The 11,536-nt window shown below is 34.4% G+C and overlaps 2 protein-coding genes across 2 annotated transcripts; one reads left to right on the top strand and one right to left on the bottom strand.

Moving 5' to 3' along the window:
• Positions 1–272: 272 nt before the first annotated feature.
• LOC143461081 (ATP synthase F(0) complex subunit e, mitochondrial-like) lies at positions 273–1,976 on the bottom strand. Its single transcript, XM_076958845.1, has 4 exons — positions 1,840–1,976; positions 1,476–1,530; positions 721–813; positions 273–498 (listed from the first exon to the last, which is right to left on the bottom strand). Exons 1-4 carry the CDS (start codon positions 1,873–1,875, stop codon positions 440–442), a joined length of 243 nt encoding a protein of 80 aa, XP_076814960.1. The 5' UTR covers positions 1,876–1,976; the 3' UTR covers positions 273–439.
• A 6,382-nt stretch (positions 1,977–8,358) lies between these two features.
• On the top strand, positions 8,359–11,505 carry LOC143461261 (aquaporin-like). Its single transcript, XM_076959111.1, has 7 exons — positions 8,359–8,778; positions 9,109–9,391; positions 9,521–9,631; positions 10,043–10,169; positions 10,459–10,652; positions 10,775–10,915; positions 11,220–11,505. Exons 2-7 carry the CDS (start codon positions 9,180–9,182, stop codon positions 11,341–11,343), a joined length of 909 nt encoding a protein of 302 aa, XP_076815226.1. The 5' UTR covers positions 8,359–8,778; positions 9,109–9,179; the 3' UTR covers positions 11,344–11,505.
• The last annotated feature ends 31 nt before the right edge of the window (positions 11,506–11,536 follow it).

The following is an 11,536-nucleotide window of genomic DNA, read 5'->3' as shown; positions in this document are numbered from 1 at the left end:
CTATACTAGCACCCTTGCAGATAAAGTGCAAACAAAGCTTCTAGTCAAATCCAGAGATTTTATAAACAAATTGGTTCAGATTTGCTACCTTAATAACTGTGTCTGATCAAATTTCATAATTAGGTCAGTATTTGCAATTTCACACATTAATACCATAAATTTGGCAAGCGCAGTGTGTGTTGTATAGTGCACAGGTATATTCTAATATTGTATTTATTCAGTCCTACTATGGCATTATAGCAAGTTTTAATTTTTAAATAGCACTCACAACATGCATGTGGTAATTTATTGTTATCATTTCAATTTCATGTTTTTACTACAACTCTACACCATTGTATTTTAGTAATTCAAATGCCAGACATCAAACGACGAAGAAAACATTAAAGAAAACAGAATGTCATAAACATTTACAGTTAAATAACGTAAATCATAATTTGAACTATTCTTTGGGTGGTGTCTTCTGAAATAAAATTGAATCTCTTTCAAATTCAATTCGGGCTGTAGAGAAAAAATAAGACAACTTTCTTTATATGATTATCAAACAAATAGCATGTACATTGCACATATGGTACCATATGATATGTATAATAAATGACTAAGAACAAGCATATGTTGGAATAGGATGTATCGCTAGACTGCAATTCTGTGAGTGAGATAAAAACAAACAATGCAGTGTCTACAAACATTGACCTAAGAAACGGCGATGACCTATACAAATACCTTTATCGTCAGCTTCCTTTTTCTGGCGAAGGTACTCGTCCTTTGCTTCTATTTCAATCACTCTTTCCTTTGCACGTCTCACTTTAAGGGTTTCTTTAAATAATACAAAATATTCATATAACCATTCATTTTTTGCGACTCAGAAATGAATTCATTTTTGTAAAGTTTAGGATGTCTTGAATCATTCTTGTTGTCTGTGGTAACATCTGGATTCGTTCAGTCCAACTCATTCCGTACAAGTCTCAACCACCAGCTCAAAAATTCATTTTTAGCGCAACATGGACATTTACTTTACCGATTTGCCACTTGGAAAATATGCGGTTTTGTGTAAAATAGGAAAATCACATAGATCAACTTATGTCAGTACCAAGCAATAAAATGTTATCAAAGTGTTACTCTACTTGACTTACAACATTACACAATTTTCCTTCTTTCAAAAATGATTAAAAGGGTAATTGATAACTTGAATTCGTTTGGTAAACAACCTTATTTAAAAAAAGCCATAAAACCAGATCATCCTTTCTCACCAAGAAGTTAAATTTACAGCAAATTTTGTATTCAGGTAAGCCAGTATTGTTATTCGAATTTATTTGTGTTTGAGTTGTTGTTGGCTAAATCCTAATTTATACTCATTTTGGAATTAGTTGTTACAAATACGCCGGAGACAGATTTTGCACCCACATGAACCTAAACTCGACACAAGCAATGTTTGATGCAAAATTTGTGGCGTCAAACAGATGTACAATTATACTAACCATTGTGCTTGTATCCATACATTATTCCAAGTCCAAGAAGAGCATACCTTGCGGTCTGTATAACACACATTGATTTTTTAACTTTGAATACTGTATTCAACGATTACAGTTTTAAATGCATAAGCAATACTATACACACTGCTGTAATGCCAGACTGGAAAGTTAGCACAACAAACAGTTAAAGTGTATTTTTGCAATGTTCCAAAATGTGTGTCATGCAATGTGTGGATAATCTGGTATACTGCAGATTTAATAAAATTCAGGGGCTAATAGTAATCAGCTACACACAGAAAACTTTCCATTTTGACTGTAGTGTATCAAGGGATAGTTAAAATACCATTGCATTATAAAAATATTAACTTACCTTAATCAGAGGTGATACCTTTACCGGGGTGGCCATGACAGTTTAATGCTACAATCTAACAAATCCTGAAAGTAACAGTGTATTTTAAGTTAAATACTTTTAAATAAAGCACACCACCTAGATACCACAGTGTTTAACTATATATACAGTAGGCTCCACTTTCTATGACCACCTTAAAACCTTAGGACTGTAGTCATAATATCTGAATGGTCACGAAAACCAAAGCTGCTACAGTACAGTATAACCCCAGGAGGATCAAAACAGTTAAACACAAAATTTGGTTTGACCTTGAGGTGGCATCAAGCAAATACATCTTGGTGCAATCTTATTGAAACCATGGGAGCCGCAAAATCAGTATGTTCTTCTGTTTTTCTCTTGTTTCTACAACAAAAACTTATTTACACAGCAGTGTCTCCTCTTTGTGGAGATTGAAATTAGCATAGCGTCTTTGGCAAACTCATAATGCGTAATCAGCAGAGAAGACTAAACAAAAACTGCAAAAACTTCATTTTGAGGCAGTAATTTCCCAAAAAGAAGCTTTTTGCTAAAATTTTAACTTAAAACAAAACAAAAAAATTGCGAAAATCATTCTTCCTGAAAAGTTACACTCTTTTTCACTCCAAAATATGGTGCAATGGATTCCACACCAGAAAACAAAATTTTTCACCCCGTCAAGTAAAAATCGTTTGAGGCAATCAAAAGATATTCATTAATGTTCAATCTATGGGCAAAATGTTGTACTCCATCATATCTATTTAAAAATTTTTATTTTGTCTAAAACAACACATGGCAGGTGAAAACAAAGGCAAGAATTTTGCTTTAAAAAAAAAAACTCAGTCAAAGCTACTAAACTGTATTTATGCATTAAAAGTCTATCCTCAATATTTGCATGATTATAATTAGTAGCCAATTAACCATTGCTACGAGCATCCTTCAAACTCCGGTGTACTGGTATGAACTATGTCATGTAGAAATTAACCAGCCCTCTTTTAATATTTCACAACTTGTTTCGCTTATTTTTTTGTTTATTAGCCTGTTAACTCCTTTCCATTCGGGCCTTGATGTGAAAGAGTAAAAGTAGAAGAGATTCTAAAGTGACCTTAGTAGGCTTAGTTTAAAAACGTTCTAAATCATAAAAAGTTTGCCCGGTCAGCTGGTACGGTCAATCATTGTTATGAATTACGTAATTAGAAAGTGACTATAGGTAGGCCTACGGTACCGGTAACAAAAAAACAGTGAAAAATAGGCCTAGCTTGGAACATGCGATTTTTGCGTTGAAATATATGTACTATATTCTCAGTTGTTATTAGGCTATAATGACCGCCGAATAATAATGGTGTCCGGTGCAAGGAAATGCCACATATTATCCAACCTGGTGGAATAACCTTCTCTGCACTAGGCTATACAGCAAATTCACTAAACTTGACAAAGTGTCCAGAGTCAAAATTTGTGCTCAGAAAGGTCACCCTTACTCATAGACATCCTATTACTTTGTGGAATGTTTATTGGAGGTGATCTGACCAATGCTTCTATATACACATGCTTGTATATAGAAAGCGAGAAGTATTAATCAGACGCAGAGTGACAAACCGGAACTGAACCTAAACCTTTAAACCGGTTTGAGCGGATGTCTTTTGAAAACCAGAACAAGAATTCAATATATTAAATTTGTCTGAACCCAAACCGAATCTGAACCATTGAAGACTAAGAGTAAAAAATCTGAACTGGAGTAGAACCTTTCACAATTGTAACCACTTTTTCAATAAACTGCAACTAATAAACCTAGTTATTGACGAAAGCCCTTTCAGTTATTGTAATTTGAATACGCCTGGGGTTAGTGTGTATGGTTGTTGTAATTTAATTCAATAATTTACAGTGACAACGCCGAAGTACTTTACACAAAAACATCAGTTCATCACATCGTCAGAAGTCATTCTAATTTTTCCATGTGAAGGTGCATACCTAAGTTATATTAACATTTTTTATGTATACAATGTTAAATAACTTCATTAAATTGTATACAAACCTATTGTTGTGTTTGTGAAAACTATCAAAATTAAAATAAATAGATTTAGGTTGGAAATCTGAGAACGTGTGCAAAAGGATTTGTCTATGTGCGTTCTATAGCAGTAGTGCCATTGGATGTCGATGACGAGCCGCAATATTGCGAGCAAAGCGCTTGAAACACTCTGCTACCTATAGCCGAAAATGGTTTGGTTCTGCCGATTTGTTCTGTACATTATAATCATATCAGCAAAAAGCAAAAATTTGACTCGCATAGTAATCTGAATAATTATGGGCAAATTACTTGCACGTTGTCCAATTCCGAAACGTAAACAAATTGCTATAACTTATAGTAGCCTATATATTGTACAGGTAGGATAATTGCCTATAACCAGTGGTGGGATTCAGCCAGTTAGCACCTGTTCGTGCGAACAGGTTCTTGGAATTTTACTGATCTTCGTGAACCGGTTGTTAACAAGCGTATGTGTAGGCCTATGTTTCACTTCAAGCACTGTATTCCCGCGGCTAATAACATGTTATTGATAGCCCTAATAATTATAATAACGTTAGAACTTACAAGCGCTTGTTTACAACGCATTGTGCAGTGTCAATACAGTATAGAATTCGCATATAACCTTGTATAAATTCATTTATCAATGTGAAGAAATCGATTGTTGTCAGTACAATTGCTATTGACACAGAAGAAAACGTGCGTTATTCTTCACAATCGATTCGATCTTTCACTTGTGATATACAGGTACTGTATTGCGTGCACTGTACTGTACTAATAATACATATAGGGACCTAGCGACTAGCGAGCCTGCGCGGTGTGCCGAGGGTCAATTTCGCGTATAACGGATGAATATCGCTGGTCCCAGCTTGTCTGTTATATGCGATTTCTACTGTATTGTCTATCTGGAAACTTTTAAAGTGAAAGATCATGAATGTCAATATAAAGGCCTCGGGTAACTGTGACACGCTGCTAATGAGAGAACCAGATGTTAAATTATTTTAATCTCACCGCTGCCTACATTTTACTTAAGTGCAAACAAGAAATAGCTTATAAACAAATGTGAACCTATACGACTATCCAAGTAACGATGAACATTTTCAAATTGCTAATGTTTGAACAAGGTTCAACTTTTATATAAGACAGCAAATAACTACTGATCAACCTAGACAGCAGGTATGCAACTGTGAATTGATGTGCGTGCGAGATGTGACGACATGTGTGAGCTAATTTATCATCACATTCATGGCATTCTTTTCGGTCAGCAGAAATCTTTTTTGCGTATAACAAAATTAAATTCTTATGTCTAATAACAATTAAACGTATATTTACAGGTGAGAGTGTATCCAGGATGATATGCATTTTACTCTTTACCTATACAGCACTGTTTAGACGAGAAAGTAGGTAGCAGGTAGTAACCAATAATAATCAGAAAGGAAAGGTGCCGACAGTTCTTGCGACAGAGAGCTCATCGCCAAAATATCTTGTTTTTCATTACCAGTAAAAACTCTCGAATGAGCTAACGTCGAAAACAAAACATACTGTCGGTAACTGTTTTTTTATCGAGGCAAAAACAAACACCGGTTTGTAAAGTATTTACCCAAAAGTGAGCCAAAACGTTCACATTAAATGTCTGAATGATCATGTCGTCTGTAAAACCCCCAAAAAGTCTGTACAAAAGGCAACACCGGTGTTGTTGACCAAAATCGTGACATCGTCAACATCAATATTTTATTTGTATGTGCAAGACTGTCAACCTAAAACTCTGTTAAAAGTAAAGGAAAAACTTCGAAAATAATTTGTCAAATACAATTTTTTCTAGCCAAAAAGCTATTCGACACACTGCATTACAGTATGATACGTTTACATAAAACGCATGATTATAACATACAGCTTTAATGCCATCGTCATATAAACATAATACATTAGGCCTACTTTTGTACTTGGCTGAACTGGCTAATATCACATGTAAAAGTGTGGACGTCTTTTACTTCGAAATCTTTAATGATTTCGGCTTTGTGAAAGTTGCCAGATTCATTGTTATCTACAAGCTTTATTTCACAACTCTCTTATAAAAATTTGTCTCTATTTTTTTGATGAAACCTTTAAAAAATAGAATAATGAAACTCACAATAACTACCATTTGCTACCATTTTTGCAAACTTGATTGCAATTAGTTGACCCAATCCTTGACCAACCCGGTCACCAAGGCAGTCTCATACTTTATAGATTTGGAGGATGTTGGTCTGACTTTTCTGTAATACACGTGGTAGAGCACACACTTGCGGACAGTTAGTTACTCATTCGAAACGTGATATTTTTACCGATTCCCCAGTCATTTATTTAGTTACTTATTTGTAGTTCAAGTGCATGGTTCACCCGTTAAATTCGTTGCTATTTGTTGTAAAAGTCATTATTTCGAAATAATTTCATTAGTATATCGGTGTATAGATTCGATTAGGTTTAGACAATTTTTTTTAAATCTTGTTAATTTAAAAATGTAATTAAAAATTAAGTAAATCTATAAAAACGTAAGTAAGTTTTAATAAATTGAAACAAATTCGAATAAAGTCAAATAAGTTTAAATAGTTTAAGTTAATTTAAATAAATTTATAAAAAAAATGATTTTAAACACCTTTCAATAAATTGATGTGAACTAAAATAAATTCTATACTTTATCTATATAAACCCAAGGAGCCAAAGCAAAAAACGTCATACGAATTTAGAAATTTGAATAAGTTGTAAAATTTTGTAAATTTGTAAAAAAGAAATCACGTTGCTAAAAATTCAAACAATTTCGTAGGAAACCATTTAAATTTTATTAAACGTACATAAATTAGGATTATATCAATCAATGATCAGATAATTGGTAAATGAATTTTTTTCTCAACTGATTGATCGGTTTTGATTATGCTGCATTGCTAAAATTGCCATAAAATATGGATTTTGAGCATTTTCATAACAAACTGGCTTAATTAATCAGCAATCGATTAGTCGGTTTCAACCGAATTTTTTATGGCCAATTGATTAGTATTTGGCCAATTTCTTATCAGTTTATTCCTGATATAAATTCGTATTATAAATTGATGTTAACTTAAATGGATTTATGCAAATTGCAATTAATTTGAACACATTTAAATAAATTTATTAAAGATCAAATACTTTAACGTGTACTGTATAATGGTACTGCTGGTACGTGTACTATAATGGTAATGGTACTACGTATAACTTAATACTAAAACTATTTTAAATATATTAAAGAATATTTTGGAATATTGCTATTTATAGAAGATTTTATATTTTTTGATTTTTTTCATGTCTCGTGAAATATGTGTTTTTATTTAGATGTGTATAAAATGTTTGAATTTGCATAATACTTTTTTGTTTTTATATATATACATCTTAATTTTTAATATGTTTTTGTTTGTTTTTTGTCATTTAATCTGAATTTAATTTACTGTGTATTTTATTTAAAAAAATGGGTTTTAAAGAGCTTTTAATATACGGAAAATATTTTTTTACTGGTAAAAAGATTTGTTATCTGTCACTCAGAATCAGTCACAGAATCTGTCACTTAGAATCAGTTTATTGTTAGTAATATTTTGGACTGGTATATTCGATTCCTACAGTGCTACTTGTTAACGGTATTTTGTTATTTCCAAACCGACGCTGTTTTCAAGATTTCACCCAATCTATACCGTATTGTAAGAACAATTGGTTCTAATTTAACTGTGAAATGTTTTGACAGAATTTATAAAGTAAACTCGGCAATGAACCTACGCGCTTTCTGGGCCTCGGGGCACCCCACAAAATTTGGCGCAGTGGCCATTTACAATGCAATAGATAGGTTTTATGTAACTGATATAACTGATAAAATCTCCATCGTACTTCCAATATACCGATAGTTTATGTAAGCACAACTTTTGATTGAATCATATCCTTAATGATGCAAACCGTAAACTGGGCATAAATGAGGTCATCACGTCTGCATGGTTAAATACAACCAAATTTATCCTGTTTACAAGCTGATGTGGAAAATAGAATGACGATGTTTATTAATGTCGATAAACTTTTAAATATAAATTTTACTGAAATTGCATTGAAAAGTCTAAACTGTTGTATTACACTCCATAGCAAGCATTTCCATGCCCGTCGAATGACGTTTTTAGTACTTACAAAATGTTTATGATTAACAATATATTTACGCGCTATCGTATCGTTTGCATGTCTAATTCGGTCAACGTAGTGACTATTTCACCGTATGCAACCTGTTGTTAAAGGTAAGTGGTTAGGTTAGAAGAATGAGCATACAAACAGTGGATTTTAGCTATTTAAGGTTTTATTGGAGTTAGATTTAGATTAGAAGGTAGATTTAGGTTATTATGTAATAACATTTAAGTTAGGTTGACAAGGAACTGTGGAAAATAGCTTGGAACGCACGAAAATGTTGGGAAGTTGGCTTATAGCAACTAATATTTGTTCATTCAACTCGCCATTGTCAAAGAGTGACGAGTGCATCGCAATGTTCCCTCTAAGCTGCGCGCGTGCGCAAATGCGCACTGCTGACACGGTCTCCGCGCACAGAAAATCTGTGCTGCGCACAAGAAAAAAATCCAACCTGAATTGAAAATAAAATAAACGCATAATAATGGCCACAGTGCGCACGTGGCTCGTTTAATGTTGCTCACAGTGGTCCAAGGGACCGCTCAGGGAGTTAGTGTGTTTGCTCAGACTCGTGAAAAATTAGAGGGAACATTGAGTGCATGCGTGCTTTGTTATCACAAAAGCATATTCGGAATAGCAAACATGTCAATGGCGACCAGCACCACATAAAAAAGCTTGGCAGCATGCTGGTGACGAGTTGAACGAAGCTTCCATGGCTGTTTCCAGGATAATATCTCTTATGTATGGCTTTGGCAAAAAAGGCAAGCTGCTCAAAAAAATAATCGTGGCTACTTATAGGGTGATCATGCTGCAATACAATACGCAGTGATTGACTAAACTTTTGTGGTCGTATTGATTATAATTGATAATAATTATCAGATTAGTTGAGATGCGAAGGAAAAGCGTACATCTTCATTTTACTTGAATATACACTTGATATATGCTGGCAATGGATTTTCGTATTTTTGTTGTGTAGATATAATTAGTAGACCTTACGTTATCAAGTCCTTGCCATAGGACATAGGTCTAGGATAGTGGTTGTATACGCGATTGCGCTATTTCTGCTAACAATTGCTTTTTTTACGTGTTAGATTTATAGATAAAGTAGCAGTGCTGCGAATGCATCAAATTTTCGACATTGCTAAACGTAAGAGAAATCAGGATGTCTTCGGAAGATATCACGAAAACCAGCTCCTCGTCCATCGAACGCAGCAAGTCGCTCATCCAGCGCTACAAAAAAGCGAGTAGAAAAGATATTCTTCTCTTTGTCGTTCAACCTTTGCTGGCAGAATTTTTCACCATGGTCCTGCACACTTTTTGGGGCTCAATGGTCACCCCGCCCACATCAACTTTAACCTATTCGGCGATTAATCGGTAAAAAATTCAAATGTATATCGCCATCAGCTACCAGTAATATTTGATTACTAGATCAGGTTACGTTTATGTAAAATAAGTATAATTTGCGCCATGCACCCTTTCGTAGCATACTTTTTGCCTCTTTAGAACAATTCATCCTCAGGAATGGGCAGCAGATTACGTTGTGTCAGCGCTTATGCCAGCGTTTCAAGCCGGGTTCGCTGTTTGGATGTTCATAGTTTTGTTTTGGAAAATCTGGTGAGTATTGATTCTATAGGAATATATATATAAGATCTATCGGTCTTTAACGTCAGTGTTTGGGTGCAAAATTTTAGAAAGTGGCTATTTCACCTAAGTATATCACGTAACTTGTCATTGAAAAATATAGGTGGTTGAATTAGGAAAATGGGCTTGTGAAAACTTGATTTACAGTGTAACTATGTAAAGTTTGAAGGTAGTTAGGGTAATTTGTTATAAAAGTTTAGTTATAGATTAACAAAACAACTGTGCAAAGTATCCTCGAACGTTCGACGTCTTTCCTGCAAAATATTTGCAACCTGAGAATTTTTTGCATACCTGTAAATCTTCAACGCAAAGTGGTTGGCAAAGAACCGTGAAACTTTAGACCTTTAGCAGTTGATATTCTGAATGTTTCTTCGATTTTTGCAGCATCATCAACTTTAACCCTGCCATTTCCACCGGGCTGCTAATCACAGGCGTTTTGTCGCCTTGGCTCTACATACCATACATAATCATGCAATGTCTGGGGTCGGTTTTGGGCGCAGTTATTGCTCAGGTGATTGATTTGCTGCAAGCTACTGACTAAAACCAAGTAGTTAATATACGTTTCTTCAGTGATATGTTTTGCAAAATATTATTCAATGAACTTATAGCCTGTATTGAACGTGTTAAACTGTAGTATTATGTTTGTATATGTTAAACTGTATTTAAAAATAGAATTTTTTTATTACGTAATTTGCTAAATCGTATTTTATATTGAAAATTTTAATGAATAGTAAATAAATGGTATTACAATCGTACAACCGCATCAATATTGATTTCAATCATCATTGTCTTCCATTCAGGCAATCAAAGGTGACGAACCTGGTCCTTTTCTCATAGCTGATGACGCAAATATTGCCGCCATATTTTGCTGCGAGGTCATGATCACAGGCACGATGGTTTTCTTCACAAACGTTATGGTCGTTGACAAAACCTACGACCAGGCAACCGGTCCATTAGCCATCGGTATCACAGTTTTTCAAGGCATTATCGCGGGGTGAGTTTCGTTGGCAAATGCGGAACGCTTCATCTGTCTGAGATTAAATGTTAAAGCTGAAAAAAGCTAAAAATTATTACTTTTAAAATTCTTATTAAGTTATTACTATTGATCACATGAAGGAAGTGGATTGGATCAGGAGGACTGAATCCTGCGAGAGCTTTTGGTCCGGCCGTCGTTCTTGGAGGACGAGCCTGGAATCATCACTGGGTGTGGTGGGTTGGAGACTTGGGCGGTGCCATCTTATTTTCTGTCATTTACATGTGAGTTGAATACAAGGTGTGGTAGTACTACTAATGCAGTAATGAGATTTGCGTTGGTACGAGTTTGCGGTTATCGCTTGCATTTTATAACATGCTTACGATAATTAGCAACAATGTAACAACATCATGTTATTCTACAAGATTGCACTTAAGTTCGGTTTCACTTTGTTGCAAATAAGTTATGTCATTATAGATCGAAGTTCATAAAGATTATATTTTGCTGAAATTATAATTCCATTGTTTCAATCGTTAATATGACTGTTTTAGCTGAGAAAATTAATCCTTGCAAATTATATCTTCAAAGGTGTTTCTTCGCACCAGCTGATAAGGTATGGATGGTGAAAGTCAACGCCTTTTTTAGTTCCACGCCGCCTCAAAATACAAACGACAGAACTTCCCGGAGAACGGATGTAAATCTGGAAATGTGAGATATTCTTCGGCGTGTTTTTGTTCGTTTTTGTTTTTAGCGTTATGAAATACCTGCCACTAAATTTTAGCAAAACTTTGATATGAAGTTTTTTTTCGTGCTTCTGTTTTACTTATAGCAATACATTGGGTGCTGTATTGGGAATAAAACGTTTGCAAAATTATTATTCAATATTACTTGTATATTCCACAGGA

The sequence above is a fragment of the Clavelina lepadiformis genome, chromosome 5 (genome assembly GCF_947623445.1).
Source record: "Clavelina lepadiformis chromosome 5, kaClaLepa1.1, whole genome shotgun sequence".
Taxonomy (NCBI): Eukaryota; Metazoa; Chordata; class Ascidiacea; order Aplousobranchia; family Clavelinidae; genus Clavelina; species Clavelina lepadiformis.
The sequence above is the reverse complement of the archived record's forward strand: the minus strand, read 5'-3'. Positions and strand labels throughout refer to the sequence as shown.

What these genes read in the sequence shown, in the direction of transcription:
- LOC143461081 (XM_076958845.1), bottom strand. Translation starts at nt 1,875, where the DNA reads ATGGCCACCCCGGTAAAGGTATCACCTCTGATTAAG. An exon ending in AGGTATCACCTCTGATTAAG is followed by an intron (nt 1,531 to 1,839) that starts GTAAGTTAATAT and finishes TGTGTTATACAG; the next exon opens with ACCGCAAGGTATGCTCTTCT. An exon ending in AAAGGAAGCTGACGATAAAG is followed by an intron (nt 499 to 720) that starts GTATTTGTATAG and finishes TTTTCTCTACAG; the next exon opens with CCCGAATTGAATTTGAAAGA.
- LOC143461261 (XM_076959111.1), top strand. Translation starts at nt 9,180, where the DNA reads ATGTCTTCGGAAGATATCACGAAAACCAGCTCCTCGTCCATCGAACGC. An exon ending in ACCTATTCGGCGATTAATCG is followed by an intron (nt 9,392 to 9,520) that starts GTAAAAAATTCA and finishes TTGCCTCTTTAG; the next exon opens with AACAATTCATCCTCAGGAAT. An exon ending in GTTTTGTTTTGGAAAATCTG is followed by an intron (nt 9,632 to 10,042) that starts GTGAGTATTGAT and finishes CGATTTTTGCAG; the next exon opens with CATCATCAACTTTAACCCTG.